The sequence below is a fragment of the Pristiophorus japonicus genome, chromosome 13 (genome assembly GCF_044704955.1).
Source record: "Pristiophorus japonicus isolate sPriJap1 chromosome 13, sPriJap1.hap1, whole genome shotgun sequence".
In the NCBI taxonomy this organism is placed as follows: domain Eukaryota; kingdom Metazoa; phylum Chordata; class Chondrichthyes; family Pristiophoridae; genus Pristiophorus; species Pristiophorus japonicus.
The window spans coordinates 23,008,194-23,020,527 of NC_091989.1; the positions used below are offsets into that span (position 1 = coordinate 23,008,194).

At 43.5% G+C, this 12,334-nt stretch overlaps 1 protein-coding gene across 1 annotated transcript in view; it reads left to right on the top strand.

The window, feature by feature from the left end:
• Positions 1 to 12,334, top strand: part of snd1 (staphylococcal nuclease and tudor domain containing 1) — a 1,067,139-nt gene that overhangs the window by 301,562 nt on the left and 753,243 nt on the right. Inside the window, exon 13 of the mRNA XM_070897262.1 lies at positions 1,856 to 1,966. Within this exon, the coding sequence (XP_070753363.1) occupies positions 1,856 to 1,966 (111 nt within the window). The remainder of the gene's footprint in view (positions 1 to 1,855; positions 1,967 to 12,334) is intronic.

The window sequence follows — 12,334 nt, forward strand, 5'->3', positions numbered from 1 at the left end:
ATGAACTTGACTGTCGTGTCTTTTCTCTTGTTTGCGTTCTCTCTCCTGACACCCCCACCAGCATTAATGTCCCTGTTTGCATAAGAGGAATGGCAGCTTGGATAAGATATTGGAAAACCATTAGTGCAAATGGACCATAGTTCAGGAATAAGCTGCACATACACACCATAGACAGTGAAGACAACCTACCATTAGGTGAGAGCTTTGTGCAATCGCCATGCTATTTTTTTCAGCTTTAATTGTAGGAACAGCTTGAAGTGTGTATTCTTTTCCATAATGGCAGAGTGGAAATTGAAGAGCTGTGTTGGGATTTGCAGTGCAAACTCATGTTTGTACAATGCCATAGCACGTGTACACTGATGCGCTTGTAAGTGATGTCTTGCAGAATAATTTACAAGAGTAGTGAACAGAGCATGATGATGTGGTTGGCAGCACACTCATGCAATTGTACCACAACCTGTTACAGATTTTATATTTGGAACCTTGCGTTATTACCTCATGTTGGCTTGGCTCAGTTGCCAGCAGTCTAGATTCTGAGTTCTCTTTGGGCCAAACTTATTTTTTTCCCGATAAAAGCCCTGTTACCTCCCTGTGGGAAAGAGCCGAGCAATTCTGGTGCCTATCCCAACTGATCAGGAACTTGGAATTGTGTAGATTGAACTTGCATCTTCGCGCTCTCTTGTGCATATTTTGCCAGTACCTTACCTCACTTTAAATCTCATGTGAAAGATGGCACCTCTGACCGTAGCACTCCCTCAGTGCTGGAGGTGGGGCTTGATCCTACAACTGTCTGAGTGAAGAGTGTTGCCTCGGAGCCAAACTAACATGAGATTATAACTCAAGATCCATATTCAAGCTAATCTTGGCTGCAGTATAAAATTGTCGATACTGCAAGCTGAAATGGAAACAAAAGTGGGGAGGAGACCCTTGCTTCAGTGGAACTTAATGTATAACTTTCAATTTGTATATTCACACACTCATACTCACCCCTCATTCTCCAGGTTTTACTCTGGGAAGTGAGCATGGACATCACAGAAAATTATTTAAGATACATGCAAGTGATTTGAGAGTCAAAGCCAATGTGGTGTGTTCCGTCATGCAGCAAATATTGTATGTGAGGGAGGGAGCAAAAGAATGACCCTCTTCCTGAAAGGAGATGATATTTCACAAGTGATTACACTCATCAGATCATAAAGCACGGAATGAGAAAAGGTCACTTAGTAGCTCATCCTTTACTAACAATTTTCTCTGTTGCACCCAACTTCATTTTATCTCCTAAGGGATGCTTCTGTATGGATTCATGCTGCTTATCCTCTGCCTCCTTTCCCCAAAAGTTAATTGAGCAAAGCTTTAGGATCTCCATCTTGCCTAGCAACCTTCATTATTCATCTTTGGTTGTTTTTCTGTGACCTGACCTGAATTTACTCTCCAATAAAATTGTCAGCACATCATTACAGTTCATTTCCTGCTTATTACTGTGTGTTTGTGTGGTCACCTGTTAATCACTTTCTTAGCTGAGCAAAGGGATTGACTTTTATTGATGGAGAGGCAAACCTAATGGAGATGCCACAATCTATTTGTGTATGTGTTTTTAACTTGAGAATAGAATGTAATTTGCTTTTGACCATGTCACTTGGGAGTTGGTGGCTCGGTTAACATGTAGGAAAGTTTTTATCTAGCACACATTTTCTGATTACTGTATAGGTAACACCTCTTGTGCTTGAACATGCAGAATCCCTGCTAAACTAATATAGTAGTCATTGGATCCCGAGACATATTAGCTTGGTTTATACTTAAAATGGTTTATTTCAGAAATGGAGGCTTGTGATTAACTGTTTCCCTACCTTTTTTGCAGTAACATTGCAGAAGCCCTAGTGAGTAAAGGTCTTGCCACAGTAATCCGTTATCGGCAAGATGATGATCAACGGTCTTCTCACTATGATGAACTACTTGCTGCAGAGGCCAGGTAAAATGGTTATTGAAATTCTTCAAAAAATGTATAAAATATGCTTTCTGATGGGAAGCAATAATGTTGGACGTGATGTGAAAATTCAAATTTCATTTAAAATGTGTAATTGGAATTAAAGTATGAGTATTGACTTAATGAAGCAGTAATGGGAATGTAGGAGTACAGTGAGTTGAAACAAGCTGTTTGAAGAACAAGCTGCAGGTTTTTATCTTCATTACAATTCATTTACAGTGTTTATATATTTTAAATTCTAAAGATTTTAGTTTTGTTTTCCTTCATGACTGAGATCCCATGAGATTGGAACAACTGTCAGTAAGAGCGAAGTAATTTTGACCTAGTCTGTTACTTTAATTTCACACCATTGCCTTTTTGACCTCTAAAGTTGCGGGTTACAAGCAACAACAATTGGTAATATAGGGTCTTTAACGTAGTAAAATTTCCCCAGGTGCGTCACAGGAACATAATCAGACAACAATTGACACCGAGCCAATGAAAGAGACATTATGATAGGTCACCAAAAGCTTGGTCAAAGGGCTAAGTTTAAGGTGCGTCTTAAAGGAAGAGAGAGAGGTGGTGAGATTCAGGGGGGGAATTCCAGAACTTAAGGCCTAGACAGCTGAAGGAATGCCGCCAGTGGTAGTGGGGGAGTGAAAAGCAACAACAACTTGCATTTATATACTACCTTTAACTTAGTAAAACGTCCCAATGTACTTCACAGGAACATCAGACAAAAATCGACACCAAGCCAAAGATATATTCGGACAGGTGACCCTAAACTTAGCCATAGGTAGATTTTCAACTGTGCTTTAAAGGTTGAGAGGAGAAGAGGTTTGAAAGGGCGTGGGGAAATTCCAGAGTCGTTGAGTATATTCAAGACTGAGATCAATGGATTTTTCGAGATCGATGGATTTTTCGACATCAAGGGATAAGGGGATAGGACGGGAAAGTGGAGTTGAGGTAGAAGGTCAACCATGATTTTATTGAATAGGGAGCCGGCTCGAGGGGCCGAATGGCCTATTCCTGTTTCTATTTATTATGTTCCCACCTTGCCCTATACATTGAGGTGTTTTAATGAAATAAAACAGGCATAGGAGAAGGCCATGCAGCCAACTTGCACTTATTCCTTGGTGCGCTAACTCTGCCATCACATCATCTACAGTGGAACCTTGATTCTCTGCCATAATGGTGGAACCGTCATCCCTGTGCATGATGGGAATTTGAAATGACAGAGAGAAGAGCTGTTCAGGGCGAGTGAAACAGAATGTACAGATAACTTCTATTCTGTTTGTTTTCACATCTTTTATTGACCTATTAAGCTGAGAAACGCTTTAATAAGAGAATGTAAGGAGAGCTGTAGGTAACAAGGATCGGAGGGCATGCTGTCAGTTGGGAAAGAATACTGGATGAAAAGAACTTGAGCACCAGCAAGAGTCGTCATCATCATCATACGCAGTCCCTCAGACTCGAGGAAGACTTGCTTCCACTCTTAAAATGAGTCCTTAGGTGGCTGAACAGTCCAATACAAGAGCCACAGTCCCTGTCACAGGTGGGACAGATAGTCGTTGAGGGTAAGGGAGGATGGGACAGGTTTGCCGCACGCTCCTTCCGCTGCATGCTCTTGGCGTTGAGACTCGAGGTGCTCAGCGCCTTCCCGGATGCGCTTCCTCCACTTAAGGTGGTCTTTGGCCACTGACTCCCAGGTGTCGGGGGGGGATGTTGCACTTTATCAGAGAGGCTTTGAGGGTGTCCTTGTAACGTTTCCTCTGCCCACCTTTGGCTCGTTTGCCGTGAAGGAGATCAGAGTAGAGCACTTGCTTTGGGGATCTTGTGTCTGGCATGCAGACAATGTGGCCTGCCCAGTGAAGCTGATCAAGTGTGGTCAGTGCTTCAATGCTGGGGATGTTGGCCTGATTGAGGACGCTAACGTTGGTGCGTCTGTCCTTCCAGGATATTTGTAGGATCTTGCGGAGACATTGTTGGTGGTATTTCTCCAGCGACTTGAGGTGTCTACTGTGCATGGTCCATTTCTCTGAGCCATACAGGAGGGCAGGTATTACTACAACCCTGTAGATCAGCAAGAGTACATGGACAGCCAAGAGTACATGGACAGCAGTTACGATAAAACTCTTGCGCAAAATAGCGCAACAGCTTTCTACATTGCTCTGCTGGACTCCTAACTCCTGTATGCTGGTCTCCTAATTCATGCAAGCATTCTTTCAGATAAGATGTCAAACCAATAATGGAAGTGTGGATAATACGGTGTTTGTATTTTGAATAATGTCCGTGTTTCCTTTACTTGATATGTTATTCCAAAATTATTCTAACTTCCTGATGCCTATCCTAAATAAACTTTTAACTCGTTTCCATTGATGTTTTCTGGTTCGACTTGGTTTGAAGTAAGAATCTAGCCGTACTGTATTATTTTAATATGTTGGAATCTTCAATGATCAGCTGTGGGGAGGTGCCAAATGGAGACTAGGTGCTTCCCCATAGGAAAGAAAGCAAAACTGGAGGGAAATGCATCTTGTAATGCTCTTCACAACTGACTGAGCATGTTTCCTGGTTTTGGATGGGGGTGGGTGGGTTGTTACTGGTAACAGATCAACAAGTTAAATGGATAGATCGGGTGTGCATGGAGAATTCGGTGTGTATTTTCACAATTAACTTTCATATTAATGGTACTATTGTTTCATACAAGCCTACTTGTATATGCTAGCTGGTAATGGGAATCTGGATTTAATCGATGGCCTGCTTTCCCTCCCATCAAGTTTTGACATTTAGGTTAAAGTTGCAGGAGAAACGATCAGCTAGCATCAACCACAGGCTCAGCCAGCCAGTGAGTGACTCCACTGAATCGACAGAGATTGACATTCTTTTATTGTGTCAAGATGCTGATCCTAAAGCTGTCACTCATTTTGTAACTGTGCTGGCTGAGAACTCTGGTCATGTCTTGTTCTCGGTGAAAATCCAAGTGGAATTTTTCTCGGTTTGTTCCTCAAGTCTTGCAATATCGACCCAAAGACAGGCAGGGCTTCAGCCTAAAGGCGCCAGCAGCTTATTGTAAAGGAGAGAGCATGGAGAAATAAATGTGCCACAGGCAGGCACTTTATCAATAGGAAATTTTATTGAACATGGCACTAAAAATTCATCTTTAAATAAGCCCCAAGAGTGGCTAAAATTTAGTACCTAATTAAAGTTTCTCATTCTTGCAGTTAAGATAATACACTGCTGTATGCTCTTATTTGAAACCCTTTCTTTGTATTTGTCCAGGGGATCCCTTAGAGTGGGAATCTCAAAATCAGCAAGGTCAGCTTGTGCCCAATTAAGGTGCATAATAATGGATATCTCATGTGAGTTACAGGCTGTAATCTAATTGAGGGTTTCCAATGGTTTATAGATGTAATAATAGATACCTAGGAGAAACTAAAACACTCTGTTGTTATCCTCAGTATTAAGATTTGGAATAAATGAATCTAGCAAAACTTTGATGGCTAATTATTTGAGCCCTGGGTTTTTGAAATATATATACCTGTACTGTGAATTTAATGAGCATGGTTTTGTTCATTTGTTATTTTTGCTGATTTAAATGTTGCCGTGTCTGCACACGGATCAACATGAACGCTTGGGTATTAATCATCACTTTACAACCAGGGGATATGACTTGTATTTAACAACTTACACAAATTCCAATCATAGAAGAAATGGGGGATTTCTTCCCTTATCTTCTCTCCTGAAAGTGCTTAGGCTGGGGCACGGTTCCCTCCATTCCAATACCTCTCCAGCACTTTGCCAAAAAGCCATTCTTCATATGGTGTGTAGATTGTTATGCACCTGTTTTTTTTTTGGAGGGGGAGGAGGGGAATTGTGGAAGGATTGTATTTCAGCTGAGCATGTACCCTTTTTAGCATGGTTACTGGATAGTCATTTAGGAATAGTAACCTTGGCTGCCATTTTTTATCCTTCTCCGCATCCCTATCCACAACAGAATTCAAGTTAAATAGGAAATTAATGTAACTCTTGTAAGTCCCATGTTCAACAAGCATAATTTTGAATACTCTGAGCAATCCAGGAGGCCATTGCTTGCTGGGCATCCCTCCAGTCCTTGTATGGGCCAGAATGATCTCCTTAAAATGAGTATACTATCTGGGAAGAGAACAGGTCAATGGGGTTAGTTGTTAACAAAAAGCTAGCATAGATATGGTGGGTTGATTGACCATCTTTGCTGTATAGGCTTATATTTTATATTTGCTTCTAATCTGGATCCTTTAGATGGCTTTTGCTGACCTGAGCATATTTGGATGGGCAGAATAAGCTACCGATAACAGGAGGGCAGACATTCCCCAACTGCTTTCATTACTACTGGTGGCACAAGGCCAGGCAAGAGTCGTATGGATGGAGGCCCATCAAATCATCCCTGGATGTGATGGGGCAAGAGAGCTTGGTACCCCCTTCTCATTGTGTTTTGAAATCCTAAGCAATGGTAGTGACACTTCCTGGGTCTTTTGAATCTTTTGAAAGTAGTGCACTGTTGCCATGTTGACTGGATATTACGTTCACCGATGACACTTTGTGGGGGGGGGGGGGGGGGGGAGTTTGGGGAAATTACTGGTTTTCAATGAAGGAAGGGTGCAGACTTCTGATTGCAGTTGAGGTGAACATCATCGGAACAAGGATCCCCCTCTCATCGCAGTTTGTTTATTTATTATCTTGCCCGTTGGAGAAGTTGTAAACAATAGTTATATCTGTCCAGCAACTACTAAAATTACAATTGTAAGACTTGTTGCAGTTGTCTGTGTTTAACCTCATTATGGCAATTGTCCCCCCCCCCCCCCCAAAAAAAAAAGTGTTGAAATCAAACTTTTAATATGCAGTTGACTACAAAAAGGATATAATGGGATATTGTGATCCTTGCACGTATGCTTCTCCAATCTTCTGACAGGCTGACTGATTAACACTTTAATGAAATGAGGCTGGATACAAATTGTTATGTCACTTACTGTCTGCTAGTGAACGCACAGAAATCACACCTCACTGTAACTTAATTTCAGTCTGCCTTTATAACCAAGAAAATATGCTGCACTGTCCTCGTTCATGAAGTAAGTAACACTTTATTTTAGTGAATTGATTCAGATCGAGGCTTGCTCCCTGTCTGGTTGGCTTGCTTCTTGCGGTAGGCCTTTACCGGTCCCTCTTGGGACATCTCCGCAAATGTCCTCGAACGCGTCAATTCTCTCCTTTTGTTCCCTTTCTGATAGGGAGTCAAGGGTTCCACCTCTGATCCTTTCCATCTTTCTGGGTCTGGACACTGCCCAGCTGAGTTACCAGTCAACCGACTAATGCTTACTGGAAATGTCTGAAATGTGATAATGATTCCCCTATTGATCCCAATTGTTATGGATAGCGCTTTCTGTAGCTGGTTTATTTTAATGAAACCACATTGTGACACCTGGTCCCCTATTGTTCAAATATCATCATCATAGGCAGTCCACTCTAAAAGTGAGTTCTCCGGTAACTGTATAGTCCAAAACAGGAATTACAGTCTCTGTCACAGGTAGGACAGACAGTCGTTGTAGGAAAGGGTGGATGGGGGAGTCTGGTTTGCCTGCATTTGTCTTGTGCATGCTCTCGGCGACGAGACTCGAGGTGCTTAGCGCCCTCCCGATGCTCTTCCTCCACTTAGGACAGTTTTTGGCCAGGGACTCCCAGGTGTCGGTGGGGATGTCCCAGGCATTGGGTGTCCTTGAAACATTTCCTCTGCCCACCTGGGGATCGCTTGCCGTGTAGAAGTTCCGAGTACAGCGCTTGCTTTGGGAGTCTTGTGTCGGGCGTGCAGACAATGTAGCCCACCCAGCTGGTCGAGTGTGGTCAGTGCTTGGATGTTGGCCTAATCAAGGTCACTGACATTGGTGCTTCTATCCTCCCAGGGGATTTGCAGGATCTTGCGGAGACCGCATTGGTGGTATTTCTCCAGCGATTTGAGGTATCTACTGTATATGGTCCACGTCTCTCAGCCATATAGGAGGGCGGGTATCACTACAGCCCTGTAGACCATAAGCTTGGTGCTAGATTTGAGGTCCTGGTCTTCGAGCACACTCTTCCTCAGGCAACCGAAGGCTGCGCTGGCACGCTTTTGCCCACGCCTGGGCCCTCGGCCTGCCCCCGCCCCTCCCTCCCGCCCATGCCTCCCTTCCGCCGGCGCCCCACTCAACAGTGGAGCCTCTGTCGAGCATGTGGTGTGCACAATGGCTGTGGCCACTCTGACCTCTGTCTGTTCAAACAGCTCACACTTATCAACATATAAATGCAAGTCTTTCTTTTTTCTTTATTACTGGGGAGGGGAAAGCAGAATGCTGTAGCTTGGCAAATTACCTTGTAAAATAAGAGTGTAACTTCCTATTAATGTATGTAACTGAAATGAAAATCCATCCTTAGCAAAGAGCCAACAATCCTTAATTATGACAGTTGGAGATGTATTATGTCCCTTCTGCCTGTGCATTATATTTACAAAACACAAGCTTCAGCAGGGTTGCACTACTGAGATGCCTCTTGCAGAGACTAGATGGATTATTTAATTCTTGTGCATCCCTGCTAATATCATTTTCATACCTCATTTCACAAAGCGAGTTATGCAGTTAGCAGGGGTATTAATTTAACAGATGTGGAGTGAGTTAGTGAACTGTGGTCTCGATGGTACAAAATCAGTGGGTGATTGTTAAATTATTACAGTCGAGTGCTCGTGAAATAGAGCTGAAATACCTCCTGTGTCACTAGCATTGTGGTGTACATTCTCTCCAACTCAACATGGCCTTTTGCGATGTGGAGATTTATAATCCAACTCTATTGAACCAAAAGTCCTCTACAGTCTATTCCGAGTTCAGTATTAATTTATATTGTCTAATAGGTCATTGTTTTTAACACCAAAATCTCTTTGGTCTGTCTTTACAATTTTTCAAATGATTGGCAATTTCAAATTTTGTTGTGCAAAATATGTCCTGAATTGCCAGGAAACTGTTTCTCTGATCAATCACCAGGTAGGATTGTTGTGCCGTGTTTCTGGGGATGTGGGATGGGAGTGGGTTGGTGCTTGGGTTCTTTTCTCTTTCCCCCCCGTCCCCCATCCCGCCATCAGAACAATGTTGGCAGAGTGATCTGCACCATTGATGTCAACTTTTTTCTTCCTCCAGACTCCTGGATGCCTGGAGCCTGCACTGCTTGGCCAGTTTGCACGCTTCCCATTCTACATACCTTCCCCTTTTAGCTGTTCTCAAACTTCCTTTGCTTTGTAAGTGGTTTTTGTTTCTTTTGATTTCTTTCATTATGGATCCTTTGTCACCTGCGCAGATCACTTCTGCCATTTAACTATCCCCTGTTCGGCATATAAGCACTTTACAGGTCATTCTATTTCTTTTTGTGTGTATGTGTGGTCATTGTGGGTTTTTTTCATCACTCCTGCTCCCTTGTTCTGTTTTTTTTTAAATGCTGTTTTTCTGTAACACCTTCCAGTTGTGAGGAAGGGTTTTGCACCTGAAAAACTGACTGACTTGTGTTTTCTCAACATGCTGCCTGGCCTGCTGAGCATTTTGAGTGCTTTCTCTTTGTTTCAGTACTCCAGCATCTTCAGTATTTTGATTTTTGTTTTCATAGAACGAGTCCCATTCTAAAACAAAGTAAAAGTGCTACGTGCTGTAATTTTAATTGCTGCAAAGTTAAATGCTTGTATGTCCAGCGCTGACCCCTCAAGATCCGTGGGAGGACAGACGCACCAACATTAGGACAACATTCCCAGCATCGAAGCACTGACCACACTTGATGAGCTCCGTTGGGCAGGTCACATTGTCCGCGTGTCAGACACGAGACTCCCAAAGCAAGCGCTCTACTCTGAACTCCTTCACGGCAAACAAGCCATGGGTAGCGGAAACGTTACAAGGACACCCTCAAAGCCTCCTTGATAAAGTGCAACATCCCCACTGACACCTGGGAGACCCTGGCCAAAGACCGCCCTAAGTGGGGGAAGTGCACCCGTGAGGGCGCTGAGCACCTAGGTTCTCTTCACCGAGAGCGTGCAGAAATCAAGCGCAGGCAGCGGAAAGAGCGTGCAGCAAACCAGTCCCACCCACCTTTCCCTCAATGACTATGTCCCACCTGTAATAGAGACTGTGGTTCTCATCGGACTATATAGCCACCTAAGAACTCATGTTTCGAGTGGAAGCAAATCGTCTTTGATTCCGAGGGACTGCCTATGATGATGATTAGTTTTTTTTAATGCTTTATTTTCTGTGATGTTCTAAAGATCATTAGTAAATAAAGGTTCAATGTTGGACATATTGCTGCTTGATTCTGTTTGGTTCAGAACTATTCAAGAAGTCTATTATTGATTCGTTAGTATTAATGTTCGTTAAGGTGCAAGAGGCCAGAGCGAAGGGGAGTAAACAGATCACCCGTGGCAATGCTCGTGGGTAGTCAGCAGATTCGCTGTTGCTTTTTTTTGTTCTTGGAATGCGGGCGTCACTGGCAAGGCCAGTTGGAAGGTTTTTCTTTGTAATGAGCATTTCTGGGGGGCTGGTGAGGTTTAGCTGCAGGGGTGTGGTGGGGTGGGGGCAGCCCGCCCTGATCTTTGGTAGGCGTGCTGAGTGGGGGGGGGGGGGGGGGCAGGGGGTGTGGTGCTCAGGGCTAATGGACTGTCTGGACACAGGAAATGCAGGACAATTAGGTGAAGAGAAGTGTCACATAGCGTTTGCAGCACAGGAACGGGCCATTCGATCTCAACTGTCTATGCCCGTGTTTAAGCTCCACAGGAGCATCGTCCCACCTTGTCTCATCTCACCCTATAAACATAAGCTTCTATTCCTTTCTCCCTCATGTATAGCTTCCCCTTAAATGCACCTATGCAATTCTCAATTCTTCAATGTGGTAGCGAATTCCATATTCTAACCACTCTCTGGGTAAAGAATGGACACACCTGATTTTCACATTAAAGTTAATATAGACATAGAAAATATGTGCAGGAGTAGGCCGTTCGGCCCTTCGAGCCTGCACCACCATTCAATAGGATCATGGCTGATTATGCAACTTCAGTACCCCATTCCTGCTTTCTCTCCATACCCCTTGATCCCTTTAGCAGTAAGGGTCACATCTAACTCCCTTTTGAATATATCTAACGAACTGGCCTCAACAACATTCAGTGGTAGAGAATTCCACAGGTTCACAATTCTCTGAGTGAAGAAGTTTCTCCTCATCTCGGTCCTAAATGGCTTATCCCTTATCCTTAGACTGTGACCCCCCGGTTCTGGACTTCCCCAACATCGGGAACATTTTCCCTGCATCTAACCTGTCCAATTCCGTCAGAATTTTATGTTTCTATGAGCTCCCCTCTCATTCTTCTAAATTCCAATGAATATAAGCCTAGTCAATCAGTCTTTCTTCATATGTCAGTCCTGCCATCCCGGGAATCAGTCTGGTGAACCTTCGCTGCACTCCCTCAATAGCAAGAATGTCCTTCCTCAAATTAGGAGACCAAAACTGAACGCAATATTCAAGCTGTGGCCTTACCAAGGCCCTGTACAACTGCAGTAAGACCTCCCTGCTCCTATACACAAATCCTCTCGCTATGAAGGCCAACGTACCATTTGCCTTCACTGCCTGCTGTACCTGCATGCCAACTTTCAATGACTGATGTACCATGACACCCAGGTCTTGTTGCACCTCCCCTTTTCTAATCTGTCACCATTCAGATAATGTTCAGCCTTCCTGTTTTTGCCCCCAAAGTGGATAACCTCACATTTATCCACATTATACTGCATCTGCCATGCATTTGCCCACTCACCTAACCTGTCCAAGTCACCCTGCAGCCTCTTAGCATTCTCCTCACAGCTCGCACTGCCACCCAGCTTAGTGTCATCTGCAAACTTGAAGATATTACATTCAATTCCTTTGTCTAAATCATTAATGTATGTTGTAAATAGCTCGGGTCCCAGCACTGAATCTTGAGGTACCCCACTAGTCACTGCTTGCCATTCTGAAAAGGACCTGTTTATTCCTACTCTTTGCTTCCTGTCTGCCAACCAGTTCTCTATCTGCATCAATACATTACCCCCAATACCATGTGCTTTAATTTTGCACACCAATCTCTTGTGTGGGACCTTGTCAAAAGTCTTTTGAAAGTCCAAATACACCACATCCACTGGTTCTCCCTTGTCCACTCTACTAGTTACATCCTCAAAAAATTCTAGATGATTTGTCAAACATGATTTCCCTTTCATAAATCCATGTTGACTTGGACCGATCCTGTTACTGCTTTCCAAATGTGCTGCTATTTCATCTTTAATAATTGATTTTAACATTTTCCCCACTACGGATGTCAGGCCA